Source organism: Pteronotus mesoamericanus, unplaced genomic scaffold (assembly GCF_021234165.1).
Source record: "Pteronotus mesoamericanus isolate MK-2021 breed Mesoamerican mustached bat unplaced genomic scaffold, CSHL_Meso_final contig_90, whole genome shotgun sequence".
Classification (NCBI taxonomy): domain Eukaryota; kingdom Metazoa; phylum Chordata; class Mammalia; order Chiroptera; family Mormoopidae; genus Pteronotus; species Pteronotus mesoamericanus.
This window is the reverse complement of record NW_026555277.1, coordinates 2,146,294-2,161,872: the sequence shown is the minus strand read 5'-3', so window position 1 is coordinate 2,161,872 and position 15,579 is coordinate 2,146,294. Positions and strand designations below refer to the sequence as shown.

General features: G+C 39.6%; 1 protein-coding gene across 1 annotated transcript; it reads right to left on the bottom strand.

The window, feature by feature from the left end:
• Positions 1 to 1,617: 1,617 nt before the first annotated feature.
• On the bottom strand, positions 1,618 to 13,322 carry SLC19A3 (solute carrier family 19 member 3). Its single transcript, XM_054585589.1, has 5 exons — positions 13,173 to 13,322; positions 7,237 to 8,065; positions 5,418 to 5,610; positions 2,779 to 2,920; positions 1,618 to 1,993 (listed from the first exon to the last, which is right to left on the bottom strand). The coding sequence occupies exons 1-5, from the start codon at positions 13,320 to 13,322 to the stop codon at positions 1,835 to 1,837; spliced, it is 1,473 nt and encodes a 490-aa protein (XP_054441564.1). The 3' UTR covers positions 1,618 to 1,834.
• Between the last annotated feature and the right edge of the window lie 2,257 nt (positions 13,323 to 15,579).

Below are 15,579 nucleotides of genomic sequence, written 5' to 3'. Positions count from 1 at the left end.
AAATTAGGGAAAGTAGCTTTGATGAGTTGCAATAATTTCCCCAGATTACCATTTTTTTTGTTGTTCCTGCTTTGATTATAGTGTTTTTTCTTCCACGCATAAGTTTAGTTTTTTGACATCTAGCATTTATTTTAGAAAGGTTTGTGGTTATAGAATAATTCTTCCAGGTTTTCCTCCTGTACTTTGTAGTTTTATTTTTTTACAGCTGCATGTTGATAGATGTACAATTACATATTGATAGTTATTCTAGCATTCTAGGGTCCTACTTAGTTTTTCCTTTGAAACAAAAATTGTTCTAATCTTATTAAATATTCCATTTTTTTCTTCCTGTTGTATGAAATTCTATCTTTATTAGAGTCTAAAAATCTCAAGTGAATTAAGGATTAATTCAGAATTTTCTATTGTTTTATTGGATTATCTCTTCATGCTCCTGACTATGTTACTGTAACTAAGAGTCGAGAGTAGGATTTTATTCTCTGCAAATAAGTTACCTTATTTTGCTACTTAAAAAAGCATTGTTTTGGTTCTTCCTTGTTAATTTTTCCAAGTAAAATTTAGAATCACCCTTACTAGTTCTGGAGAAAAGAAACATGTTGTATTTTTTCATAGATTAGTTGTGTTGGCTAATATCTCTAGCACAATAAGTTAAGTGAGAAGGATAACGGTGGTCAGCCCTTCTTTGCTTTTGACATAAGTAGGATTGTCATTAGTTTTCTCCACTAAGTATGAGTTGGCTTTGGGGATGGATTTTTAGTCCAGCGATTGGGTTTTGGGATTTGGAGGAAAGTATATTTGGAAGACAAACCTTGAATCAGCATTCTTTATTCCCGGTGGCATACTGCTCAACGCATCCTCTATAGAAGTTTCAAAGGGCAGACAAGCTCAGACGATTTTCACACGATTCATCAGAAAATGAGAAATGCTTTTAATATTTCTGCATACATTATTTTATTTAATACAGTCTCTGTCATTTAAAAATTAGGTGCCCGCCCCAATCAGTGTTTTCTTATTTACAAATACTTGTAGAAACCCATGGAATTTCTGTTCAAGTTTTCTGTTTTAGACAGATATTACACTGACGTATCAGTAAAACACCTACCTCGGGTCAGAATAGGAAGAAAGAACATTGTCTCTTCTTGGGTCACTAGGAATTGACATGAATGTCATTCTCTGGACACACAGGATTGTCTGGAATTATTCTTGAGGTAGAGTTTCAACAATAAAGATCAGCAAGGCACAATGTGAAAAATTATCATAAAAAAATCAAATGGTGATACTATCAAATAAAAGCTTGTTCATAATGTTAAGTTACCAAGATTGGAGAGGAGTCCTTAGAAATGGGACCAAACTTTATAATTCTCTCAGAGAACTGTGTTACACAAAAATACACTCAATGGAAGAAAAAGGGAAATGACTCATGTGACAAAAAGTGTTCCACGTGCTGCCTGTTTCGAAACGATAAAACAGACATCTGAGCCAGGAAACAGGGTCAGTCCTGTTAGCGCTTCTGCTCACAAATGGGGAACATGAGCCCCAGGGTGGCTGGTTTGTTTCCACGCCATTGGCATGTCCTTTCAAGTGCTCAAAACCAGAATTTTTGAGTCACTGCTCTTCACTGGGGTCCCAAGGTGGGTTGTTTAACTGAGATTATTGGGCCCTGTCGGCTGCATCCAGTTCAGCTGGACATAAAGATAACAGGCCTAAAGCGGAGATTTTGTTGTGGTTTTGAAAAGGTTCATCGGAATCCGCACTTGTGAAGAGTGTCAATTTATGGCACTTAATAACATTGTGACCAGCACAGTTCTTGATGAGAGGCTGTAGTTGTAACATAAGATTAGATGACATTCCTTGGTCCCTCTTGTGTGGCTCTTGTGCATTGACTCACAAGAGAACTCCGCGCTTCCTTTTGGCATTTGGCTGAGTAGATAATGTATATGCTTCTAATAAGGAAAATTCCAGCAATGACGGCAAAATAACTCCCATAAACCAAAAACTGTAGAAAAACAAATAGAATTAGACACACATAATAGCTGGCCATCTTTGACATTGATTATTCATAGTGATGTCATTGATTTCCTTGGATTATGCAGTAACAGAGACCCAGGATCCTAACATGGGATATTTAGGTCTGCACAGTACTTCCTTCTGCCATCTTAGGAGAACCGAGTATGAAAGTGTAAGCAGTACAGTAACTAAGAGTGGGTCTGTGAAGCCGGGGTTGCATGGTTCAAATTCTAGCTAACATTGCCAATAGCGGAAAAATACTAAATCCTACTGACCTATGCGTCTCAGTTTGGAGGATGGGACAATGCTGTATGTAGTGTTTCCAGTAATGAATTTTAGACATTGACGTTACTTTTTATCGACCTTATATTCCCCTTTTTCAGATCCGTATATAAAATGTGAGACTGAGCTCATTCAAAGTCCCTCAGGAGTGGGGAACAGGGAACAGGGGTCTGCAGGCAGGTGGGCCTCCTAGTTAAATTTCAGTAAACCTTGGAACTAGATGGTGGGGGGAAGAGGAGACATCTGGGGCCAAAATGACATGTTACCTGACGCTGTTTTAGGAGCCAAAGATAAATGCTGATTTACTGTGATTGTTGCTCGAAACTACTTGGTGTGTTAGTCTAGTAATTAAGAAATTTCTGATCTTAACATTTGCCCAGTCAAGGAATTTGAGAAATTTGAACACCGGCGGCGATAAGGTTATAAAATCCTTTGAGAGGACCTGGTTAGTCTCCATTCCCAATGATCATGAACAGGAGGGCTGCCGCTTACCTGGACACTGACCGGCAGGTTGAGCCCTCTCTGATCCACAACGATCACAGTAAGAAGGGTCTGAATCACCAGGGCAATGAAGGTGTTGATTCCAAATACCAGGGCATATCGTTCCACACTCAGACTGACGGCAATCTGAAATCTATCATTAAACAGTGAACACATTTTTAACATGAACGTACATGGGATTCTTATCTTTAGAAGACAAAAACAAAACAAAACAAAGCAAAAAACAAAAAAAAGAAAGTGTTCTGCCGGGTGAGGTGGAGTTTGAGGAGATGAGTGAAAAAGAGGAACAGATTAAGATGTACAAACTGGCAGTAATAAAAAGTCACAGGCTGCAAAGTACAGGATAGGGAATTTCATCAATTATATTGCAATACTATATATAGGGTCAGATGAGTACCAGCCTTACTGGTGATTACTTTGTAAGTTATATGAATGTCTAATCGCTATGTTGTATGCCTGAAATTGATCTAACTGTAATTGAAAAAAAAAAAAAGACAAAGCAGTGTCCTTTTTTGGATTTAAAACATATTTATTTATTTGTTTAATTTTATTTTCCAAACAGTTTGCATTCAGTACCACTGCGCACCAGTTTCAGATGTACAGCAGAGTGGCAGGAAAACCATGCGCTCCACACGGTGGTTCCCCCGCGTCCCTAAGGGTCCCCTGGCCCCAGACCCAGTTTCGACATTATTGGCTACATGGTCCAGGCTGCAGTCCGCATCTGTGTCTATTCTGCGACTACCAATTTGTCCGGCTTAATCCCTTCACCTTTTTCTCCCAGCCCTCAACCCTCTCCCCTCTGAGAACTGTCAGTCTGTTCTCTGTGTCTGAGACTGTTTCTACTTTGTTTATTGTGTTCATTAGATCCCACATATAAATGAAATCCTATGGTATTTGTCTTTCTCTGACTGGCTTATTTCTTGTTAATAGCAAGTCTTACCTAAATCTCCTCCAGTACAGACAAAACGCAGAGCAAAGAAAGGGATTTTTTTAAATAGATAAAGGCTTAATTAAAATAGTTGTAGGAAATATACCGAATTCCTCCTATCCAATGTAGTACTTCCAGAAATTAAACCTAAATGTTCTAATAAGTTCTCATAACTTAGAATATTGGATGCATATGAACTTAAACACTGTTTTATGGTCAATTTTTATAAAAATTCATGTAACACCCAATCTGAGGAATTTTTTAGAGAGTTATTCATTTTATTGTCAATGGTTTGTATTTAGAGTTTTAAAATTTGCTGTGAATCATTTTTTGGAAGATCCAGACCATGACTGGTTATAGAGTTGAGCCTGTAATTAATTTTTAATAAATATATAGATTTCAAAATCTTAAAACACTTCTGAAAGACTGATGTATGTTATTTAGACTTCCCTCTTGGAAAGCAGGTAAAGGCTTTGTGTTCTGAATAGTCTTGCAATGAAAAGAAATAAATCAACCGTACCTTAACAAAATGTTCACATTAAAAAAAGAAATTCAAGATGCATGAGTTTAATTCGTTAAACTGACACATTTTAGTGGAAAAAATAAACTTGCTAACAATTTCATCTCTTCCCTTTCATGACCTTTTCCCAGGGTGATTATATTTCTGTCAATTGCTTATCAAATATTTTTCATAAATTAAAAAACAAAACATGATATAGTTTTCTTCTATACTTTATGTGATTTTAAATTCAAATGTTTCTTTTTTGATCACTTCTAAAGTACATTTCTTACATAGTCAGTCAGCTTTCTTTGTATTTAGATGTGCAACCAAATGTTTTTAATTGGTTTTTTTTTTTAATAAGATCCCTGGAATTCAGTTTCTTATAATCTTTGTACCTACACTTTTCAGTATCCAACTTTTTATAACTTTCTAAGAATATTTTGTTTCGAGAATATGCTTGGAATTACTCAAACAACCAAGTGAAATCGGGGCTGAAACCTAAATCGAATCATTCTCAGTCAGATTCCATGACACCTCGTTGTGGCAAATTGCTTGAAATAAAAAACCACAACTTGACAATATATCATTGCTCTTGGTTTGTGAACCTACAGAAATTTCTTTTTTTTTTTCTTTTGAGAATTTTTATAAGAGTTTACTTGAGCCAAACCCATGACATATACATAGGAATAAGATCTCAAATTCTCCAAAGAGCATTTCCGCCCCCCCCCCCCCCCCCCCCAGTTTCTTTCATGCATTTGAAAGTAAGGAGGAAACTAAGAACATGAGAGGAAGCAAAGCCAGGATTGGACTGCAGGACCGTTAACAAGATTACATGCTTTCTTGAAGGTGGTTATGCTAATTTCAAAGGTGTGTTTACCTACATGCTCCAACACAATGGGCAGCACTTGCTTAAGGTAAAGAGAGACCTTCTACTACAAAGTTATGTGCCTGAGGTACAATTTCCCTCCAAGACTTGCCCCATTAGGAATTTCTTTCTTTGATAACTACTCAGTGATATTCCGATGGCAAACAGTTAAATAAAAAGATGGCTGAATTGCATCTCATTTAATGCAAAGTAGTCACCATTTAATTTTGCAATTAATTAAAATTCCTCGGAAGTTCTCCAAAGTACTGTAAGCCTATAGAAGAGAGAACAGGGCTTAGTTTTGGGGATAGGCAGAAATGGCTGGTAATACTTACACTGCTATGGTTATAAGAAGCATATAGCTGGACTTGAATATCAAGTAGCCAGCATAGCACGCCCAGATGTTGGTCGTGTAGTGCATGAGAAACAGGGAGCCGGCGTTGACCACTGAGAAGACCGTCAGGCTCAGCTCTCCCAGGAGGTCCCAATTGACTTTCACATAACCCACTGCAAAGGCAGTTATGGCCCCTGCCAAAGACACATTATGGAGGATCAACCAGGCTGGCTTTGCACTTGGGAAATATCAGCATGATCTTTTAAAAACTCAGCTCTTGGGTGATTCTAAAAGATGAATATGTGTATATTGCTTTCATAATTTGTGAAAACAGTGTGATCCACCTAAATGAGGATTTATCCTTTTCTCAACCATGTTTTCCTTTGGCCTCTCTCTTACTTCCTGTTCTTTGCATCCTTTACTTGTCACACTTTTTATTAGCATTGTCTCCATGCCACGCACTGTACCAGCCAGAGGGCCAGAAAGGTTCCTGACCATGGCAGAGTGCGGAGAAACGAGACGTAAACCCACTCATTCAACACACCACGTGAAGAGCAGGGATAGAGGAGGATGATGCAGTTGTTCTGGGGGTACACCTGGCCCGTCTATATTTGCCTTTATCATTTTTTTATAGTAAGTTATTTTTCAATGATGAGTAACAGATGTGTTGCATTGGGGAGTAAGCCTTAGCCTTTATTATTAATATTTATATATTTATATTTTATCATGTTTACATGTTATTTATATTACATCTTATTTATATAATGACTATAGTATAATAATTATTAATAAGATTAATCTTTATGAATCGTAATCTTAATTCTAGGGTGCATCTTAACATCTTCAAATCTGGCCTCATTTACTTGAGGTTTTGAAGGAGCAGCTGTATACCAATTTATAGAATTTAAGAGGTTGAATAATTGACTGTAAGTAGGTATTTATGTTTCAAATTACTGACATTTGATTAATGAACTTTTTCACATTTGATCTAAGAAAGAACCATGGCTCCCAAAGAAACAGAAAGCCGCTCTTCCTCTTAGATTTCGGACAGAGTAGATGATTTCAGCGCAGCCTCCCAGCACAGTGCTGGTTTCCAGGAGCTAAACTGGAGTCTCCCAAAGGGGGAACAAAAATAAACAGACACCACATGAGTTTTCTGAAAATTATTGTAAATGAGGGTGTGGAGATCTCCTACTTCCTAGAAAATATCTTCAAAGTCTTACTTGACATTTAAGTTTCCATTTACCAGAATATAAATATTTATTGTAGAGCGAAGTTCAAAGGCAGAGTCCCTACTGATACTAGAATCCTGACTCGCACATGTCTTCTACCCCTAATTTAAACCTGATAAGAAAGTGACTTTGGAACATTTTTGGTGTACAGCTTAGAAAGGTGGGTGCTAGTTAAACCAAATTCTTTGTTAAGCAAAACTCTTCCAGTGATAATTCAGAAGCCTCAATAGTTCAGCTCATTTTCTAAAATAAGAACAACTCCTACTTATATTCAAGATGTGTACTTGCCTTTTGGCATTAAGAACAACTCTAGAAGAACAGAGGGCATTGTTAGCACTTTTCCTGATGATGAAACTAAATCTTAGGAATTTGGCTACAATTTAATTGTTTGGTTACTTGTTGCAACTATGACACATAAAATAGAAGCGCCATGTTCCTCTTTTCTTCTCCCAGTACCTTCCAATTCTAGGGAAGATTAATATGCCCTCTGGACAGAGCTAGTTTACTACCACGGGGGAGCTGAGCAAATGGAAAAATGAATTTAATGGGGTTAACCCATCAAAGGAAGACCAATCAATATGTACTTACCTCCAAAGGTTGCGATAGCTTCTACAGCCCCATTATAGATGGAAGAATTTTGGGACGGTGCCTTGTAGTCCCACAGGATTTGAACGTAGTTCAAAACCTGGTTAAAACCTGCCGTGGAAAGAGCCCACCACAGGGACCAGTAAAAAAGATGCTTGGAGGAGTAGCACTCCTTCAAATCTTGGAACCACTGCACAAAAACTCTCACAGCGATGTTTTCTGGCTTTGGGCCGTTCAACTGCCCATCCTCGCAGTTCCCCGAAGCGGTGGCCATTTCCGAAGCGGGTTTCTCTGTGTTGCAGTGGGGTGCTTCGCCCTTGGGTGACTCATCTACCACTGCAGTTGTACTTGATGGCTTCTGGACTTCTCTGCTGGGTTTTGCATGAAAAAACATGCTTTTTCTGGGCATTGGTAGAAAAAGTGAGAAAAGAAAAGCTACGGAGACAGAGACTAAGGAGATGACGTTGAGGTGAAAGTACGATATTTTGGCCAGGGACACCAAGACTTGGGCCAGCACTGAGGCTGCCGTGTAGGCCACCAGCGTGATAGCCCTGCAGTAGCCGCTCACTCTCTGGTAGTGCTCTGGGCTGACCATGCTGTAGATATAGGCGAAGTAGGCCACCTCGGTGGCGGTGACTAATCCGTAGAAGAACTCCACCACCTGCATGGCTTGCACGCTGCGGCTGAACAAGAGCAGCAGCCAGGTAATGATATAGCTGATGCCCTGCAGGATGATGACCGGCTTGTAGCGGACAAAATCGGTGAGGATGAATACGGGGAGCAGCAGCACCAGGTAAGAGTATGTCCACACAGGAAAGATCTCATTGGTTATCTGTGAAGGTGGAAAAGGAGTCATGGGACCATGGAAATGAAAGAAGCACCTTTCTCAGCTATGTACATGCTAAGGCACACGTCACTTGCACATTATCAGTTTGCATCCAATCTGATAGGATATTCTTCAGCTTATGAAAGAGGACTATAGAAAAAGGATTGTCAAGAAGCCACTAGGAAAACAGAGCTTCCCTTGTCCTGCAAAAAGAATCATATACTTGCACGTATCCTAGTAGGGGAATATATGTACAATCTGAACTATATTATGTTCAGAAAATGTACACATTTGAGCAAGTCAGTTAAAATTTACTCAACAAACACTTCTGGTTTCTTTCAGGCTCAAAAAAAAAAAAAAAAGAAAGAAAGAAAGAAAAGAAAAAAAAACATTCCCTTCTTGGTCAAGGATTAACATTAGATAAAAAGGCTACAATGCTAAAACAATCTGGTGACCTTTATTTGATTTATCACTATGTCAAAAATGTTAGCCCTTCTAAAGTCTGGATAAATATATACATGAAGATCAAAGAGGAAATAACCTTGCAGAATTATGGAGTGGGAAATAGTAATGCATTTTACATTTTTTCTGGTCAAATTTGCTGGGTCCTCCAACTCCCTTTCTTCCAATTATACTGAATTGTCTCAGTTCTGGCCTCCATTTAATATGGGTTATCTCATGGATTTAGTGAGAAATGCAGGGGACCTCAAGATTCATTCATAGAGCGAAAGGAGTGAAGAAACTGTTGACTTTGGGGTCATGATGGGTACAGGAGCATCTCAGTCATGTCAGCCTTTGCTCTATCCTTTCTGCTTTTTACAAAAATCTTTGTGGGTTTAAATGCCAATGATAATGGAAAATTCAGTGATTTGAAAGGCTAGTGTAACTGAGCTGTGCTTTGGAAGACGTATACATTAACTGGTCCATCATGGTCGCAGAAGCAGACCCCAGGAGGTGCACTGGTTGATTCTGAGCCTGTGTCTGTCATTTCTTTTGCCTTAATCATGACATTCTTCTATCTGGAAATCTTTGAAATGCAATTGTCCCTAAGTGGTTATACACCACAGCACAAGTTCTCCTCTCTGTCCTTGCCACTGTGTCACCAAGGAAATCAGTGTCAATTCATCTTCCCAGTGAAGCCACTGCCTCTGCAGTGTTTTCATAGCTTTGGCTGGAGATTTTAAAACTAGCCCAGAGTCATTCCCCAGTTGGGTCATAGCATTTTCTGTTGTACATGTTATAAACAAACAAAAAAAAGAGGTGGATCTTTTAAGTAAGAGAATTTGGTCTTCTGCGGTAGATAATGCTGGTAGATAGTTTTTCAAAACTGAGTAAGTGTCATAAAGAAATGCAACAATTCTTTAGTAAAGTCTGCTTATGCATCACCAGCCTGGAAGTTTGCTAGGACTAGATGTAGTGCTTGGCAGAGATTTTATTTCAGGATTAGCATAATAGAGTCAATGGAGAACTCAGTATCATAGAATCAATGAAGACCTGAAAGGTTCCCAGGAGTAAGACTAATGTTAGAATGCTATAAAAGTTAAAGTATTTATTACACCTGTAATGCATTTTGGTTTCCCATTTTTGCAAGTATGAGGAAGAAAGAGTAGTTTGAACAGTTCTATTAAATAAAAACTACTGTGAGGACGAGAGTCATTGAAGTCATTGTATTAATCTTATTTTAAGTTGAATGAAGCTCTGTCTCTGTCCTTGTTCAAGTCCTGTACAAGTAAACCACATTAAGACATGTATGGAGAGAAAGCAAGATGGCAGAGGAGTGAATAGAGGTCACACTGACCTCCTCCCAGGACCAATCTGGAATTAACTAAATTGTGGAGAGATCACCTGTAACAAACAACTGGACAATAGTGAGAGAGGAGCCTTATAACCTCAGAGAGACAGAAGAATCAGCTTCAGCACAACCTGATTGGTAAGGAGTGCAGTAGAGACTCAAGAAGGCAGGGGGGGTGCCCATGGTGGCAGCACCAGAAAGACATGGAAATGGCCAGTTGGATCCCCCTGAGAAGAGCTCAGTCTAAACCATAAGCAGGGATCTCCAGCCTACAGTGCCAGAGCCTAAAAAAACACAGATAACAGCCAGCTGTGAAAAGCAGCAGGATTGCTCTTTGCTGGAGACAGGTGGCTGGAGATGCAGAGCCTTTTAAAGGGCCAACACATAAATTTTTATTTGCAGCCACTTATCCTGGTCTCCGGCAAAGGTGGGGGCAGAGTGGGCTGGAGACGCCTGAGGAGAGACTGGCTAAGGAGGCTTTGGGGAGAGAACTGGGAGAGTAGCCGGCAGGGTCCTGGTGCTGACTCATCCCCCATGTGGCAGCAGCCATCTTGCTCAGGCAGACCACTCCTCTGAACAGCAATAGCATGAGAAGGGAAAATAGCCCTACCCCTAAGAGGGAATTGGCCCCCACTGTGGTGTCTAAGCCTGACTGCTGAGTGCAGAGTGGCAGCCACAGATAGTAGATCCCTGGCTAAAGGGGGCACAGAGTGGTCTAGAGGCACTTAAGGAGAGCCTGGAGATGGAGGCTTTTGGGAGAGAACTGGGAGAGGAGCTGGTGGGATCCCAGTGCTGACTCATCCCCCATACAGCAGCAGCCATCTGGCTCAGGCAGACCATTCCCCTGAGCGGCAGCAGTGTGAGAGGACCCAATAACCCCATCCCCAAGAGGGACTCTGCCCCCGCTGTCATGTCTAAGCCTGACAGCTGAATGCAGAGTGACTAGATTAATAACTGAAGGAGACAGCCACAGACAAGAGATTCCTGGAAGTCTTGAACACACTGCCTTAGGTCAGACTGGGTCAACAGCTGACATCATCAGAGGCAGATTCAGAAAGGGTCTCCTACCATAGAAGTTCACACCACAAAGTCAGGGAATCAAGACAGATTAATTTAAGAAGCAGAAACAAAAAAGAAGAGTCTCACAAATAATGGGAAGATGAAGAAACCTCCCCCAATCAAAGGGAAAGGAGGAATCCCCAGAAAGAGAACTAAATGAAATAGAGGCAAGTAAACTATCAGATATTGAGTTCAAAACAATGGTTCTAAGGAAGCTCAAATGAGCTCAGTGAGCTCAGAGAGAATTACAAAAAGCTAAAGGGAAACTCTGAGGAACTTACTGCAAAATTTATCAGTATGGAAAAGGACATACAAGCTATCAATAAGAGGCAAAAGGAAATGACGAATACAACTTATGAATTGAAGAACACAGTAGAAGGAATCAAAAGCAGGCTTGATGAAGCAGAGGGATGAATCAGTGAGCTGGAGGATAAGATAGAAAAAAGCTCCTAGAAGGAGCAAAAAAATGAAAAAAAGACTCAGAAAGAGTGGAGAGGCATTCAGGGAAATGCAGGATAACCTGAAACATAATACTATCCATATAATAGGGATACGAGAAGGAGAAGAAGAGGAGCAAGGGATAGAGAACATGTTTGAAAAAGTAATGATGGAAAACTTCCCTAATTGGAGGAGAGAAAAAGTCACACAACCCCAGGAAGCACAGAGGGTCTCATTCAAGAGGAATCCAGTGAGGCCCACTCCAAGACACATCATCATTAAAATGGCAAATATCAAAGACAAAGAGAGAATCCTAAAGGCAGCAAGGGAGAAACAGGTAGTAACATATAAGGGAGCCCAGATATGGCTAGCAGCTGACTTCTCAACAGAAACACTGCAAGCCAGAAGGGAATGGCAAGAAATATTCCAAGTCATGAAAAGCAAAGGCCTGCGACCAAGACTGCTCTACCCAACAAGGCTCTCAATTAAAATGGAAGGCAAAATAAGGAGTTTCCCAGATAAAAGAAAGCTAAAAGAATACAACTCCTCCAAACCAGCACTGCAAGATATGCTAAAGGGACTGCTTTAGGAAGATGAAGACAGAGTCTATGAATACCCAGTTCTTTTCACAGTCACCAATATTCTTAATACTTATTAATCTGATTGTGACAATGATGTGTTACTTTGTTACTTTATTATTTGTTGAAACTAAATCTGTTTTTGTATATTTCTTGCTTATTTCTATTATTTTTAAAACCTTTAAATGTCTTTTTGGTATTCTTTATCCATTTTTTGACTAAATGTTTGTAGAATATTTTTCCTAAAAAAAAACCCCAAACTGTTAACACTTTTTTAGATGTGTTGCAAATACTTTCCTATTCTATTATTTATTCTTTAACTTTTTTACATGTATATTAATATGTAGTCTTAAATGTTTAATGTAGTCATATTGTCAGTATTTTACTTTATAGCTTCTGGGTTTGAATATTTTACTTCAGGGTAAGAAAAATATTAGTTTGTATTTTCTCCTAAAACTCCTTAGATTTTACATATTGATTTTTAACTCAGCTGAATATTTTTTGTATAATGTTGAAATAGGGCTCTATACTAGTTTTATTTCAAGTAACAGTGGTTCATGTACCTTATTTGTTGAATAAGCCTTATTTTCCCCATTGATTTGAAATATCAGTTTAATCATACATTACATTGTTAGCCAATACATATGTTTGTTTCTAGAATGCTCATTTTATTTCATTGATCTACTTGATTATTTCTGTGCTGGTGTCATGTTGTTTTAATTGCTAAGGCTTTATAATGGATTTAAGTTTTTAATATTTTATAATGGATTTTGACATTTAAAAAAGAAGTAAATAAAATCAATCTGCATTTAAGAAAAAAAAGGAAAGAAGGAACTCCTATCTTTTGCAACAACATGGATAGAACTGGAGAATATTATGTTAAGTGAAATAAGGCAGCTGGTGAAAGACAAATACCATATGATCTCATCTATAAGTGGACTCTGTTCAACAAAATAAACTAAAAACAAAATAAACCACAGGCATGGAGAGATGGAGCAGGCTGAAAGTAACCGGGGGGGTTGGGGAAAGAGGACAATGGTGGAAAGAAGGGGAAGGGACTAGACAAAGAACATGTGTGAAGGACCCATGGGGATGGAGAAGGGTGGGAGTTGACTGTGGGGGTGGGGTGGAGGAGGCGGTGTGTAGGATGGTGGAAGAGGGCAGAGGGGGGAATATTGAGACAACTGTAATAGAATAAACATGATTTAAAAATTAAAAAAAGAGACATGTATGGATATTAACTTACCTCTGCACTGGTCAAGTTTTTATCTGGTCCAGATAAATACGGGAAAAGGAAGGGTTCTGAAGGTCTCATCATGGAGAAAAACCCAAATAAGCAGAGGATGGTGGTGGGATAAATCCAGGAACGGCTCAGAGAAATTTGGGAACAAGCCATGGCTAATGAAATGGAAACAAAGCCAACATTAACTGACGTTTACTCTTTTTGGCATCCTGGAATTAATGAAAAACCAATTATTTCTAATTGTTTTTATGAAAGTTCCATCCATCCGCAGCTGAAATGGAAAGGTGTGATGAATAACTGCTCTCACATAGAACATAGGTGAACCAGTCAAACCCACCGTTGTCAGTGAACTTCTTGCTCATTACTGCTGGAGTAGAGTCTCACTTCAGTGATCTCCATCACAAATGTGGTAATAAAGGGTAAACAATGGGCCAATGAATGTTTGAAAGTAAGCAAGACATTGGCTGTTGAGTTATTGGTGTACTTGTGGTAGGCAAGGTATTTATTTCTAGGAGGTCACACCCAAAAGAACAGATTGAGTTGATTAAGCGTTCTATTCTTTGCCCATTCTATTTTGCACTGTGGCCTTGAAATCTTTAACACACTGAATGGCATGTATTTATTTACACATGTATCTCTCCTTCAGACTTTCTCTTGCTTAGTATTATAATTGACACATAACAGACATCCAAGATATTTTCGTTAGATGTCTTCAATCTTTTGCGAATTTATAATTCTTCAGGTAGAAAATTAAACTGGATAATGATCAGACTGGCCATCTTTGCCATATCGCAACCCGTGACCCCCCGCCCCGATATCCCCTTCCCATACTGGTGCTAACTCTGCCGTGGGAGTGGAAGTCGTCATTTCTTAGACTGTTATTTCATTTTTATTTATGACTGGGCTCATTTCTTCTGCTAGTCAACAGTTTCTCACTCAATGGGGCAGGTAGCTAATTAGTAATTCATACTTTTTCCCTAACTCAGAAATAAAATTGTTTGAAATTCAAGCATCAGACAAAAATTTCAATGGAGGACCTCCTTTGTCACTGCACAGAAAAACAAAACAGAAATCCCCATTTTATGGTGGTTATATCTGAAAGCTTTTTGCTTTTTCATGTGGACAATGTACACTGGAAAATTCACTCTTATTCCTTCATATCTTAGATCGAGCTATGTAAAGCTTGCCCATTTTTGGTGCTCTTGGGAAAGTACTCTGAGATAATTTATAAGAAAGAAACTATGGAAGAGGGTATGGGGGGGGATAAATGGTAACAGAAAAAATCCAATAAAAAATTTAAAAAAAGAAAAAGAAACTAACTTGCTGTGAGTAGAATGCTTTTCTGCATAGTATCTCATTAAGTCCTAATAATAACTGTAAAACATTTTGTGTCCCCAAATTCCCAGGTGAGTACACGGGAGATCCAAGAAACCCAACTGATGGCTTCAAACCACATGATCCAGGTTTGAATTCAGCCCCTTCAGGCTCCGTTGGGGTCATTTTGACTGCTCCTCTCAGCCTTGTTCTGGCGGCCCTTCTTCCTCGGCTGCTGGCACTAACCTGAAGGCAGTCTTTCCCCACGGTGACAGAAGAAGGAGGTGTCCTTATGAACACGCTCACAAGAAAGATTACGGCTTAGTACATAGAGCTTCCAGGGGCAGCCACAGTTTGAAGGCGGGCCGGACAGAAGGAAGATGAGTCACTTCAGGGGAGCAAATCACACGGGTGGAATTCCAGGTATCCAGGGGGAGAAACTTTGCTCGGGGCTATGGAGGCAGGGAGGATCTTCTGGGTCACACCACGGCTGCTGCCCACCCTACTCTTTCACAAGGTGGTCTCAGAGAGCTGCGTAGTTCCTCTCTTTAGTTAAATAAGGTAGACACTGCTTTCGTTTATGTCAACAAAACCCTTGAAACAATGCTGAGACCATGGAAATCTTCATTGGGAATGATGGCAACTGTGAACAGTGCTGACAAATATGAAAATTTTGCCAAGAACATCTGGGGTTGGCTCCCCTCCACCTCTGCCTTCAGACAAGAATGCATGGAATGTACCTTCTCCCTGAAGTGCTGCTGGGGTTTGCTGAGGCCTTCTTTCATTGTGAGTGATATTGATATAAGAAAAGGCTGTCCTGGGGAGGCAACCTGAGTCTTGGCCATCTTTCCAAGGGTAGTCTCAATGGGGTGGCATCTGGGACTCTACATCTAGAAAGTCGTCTCCATCTATGCTGATGATGGATTGTTCACTGACTGCAAGCTGCCACCTTCTCTGTGCATCTCAGAGATGTGGGACTATGCCCATGTTTCCTGGGCTGCTAACAGTCCCCAGGATTATCAATTTTGTCATCTCCTTACTGTTCTAATTCTGTCACCCAACTGGACTTAGTTGGGAAAGTCAAGCAGAAAACAAG

Bases quoted from the DNA above. Each gene is read 5' to 3' on its own strand.
- SLC19A3 (XM_054585589.1), bottom strand. From the start codon at position 13,322: ATGGCTTGTTCCCAAATTTCTCTGAGCCGTTCCTGGATTTATCCCACC. The intron at 8,066-13,172 runs GTAAGTTAATAT...CCACCTTCACAG, and splicing joins AAAACTTGACCAGTGCAGAG to ATAACCAATGAGATCTTTCC. The intron at 5,611-7,236 runs GTAAGTACATAT...TGTCTTTGGCAG, and splicing joins AGCTATCGCAACCTTTGGAG to GGGCCATAACTGCCTTTGCA.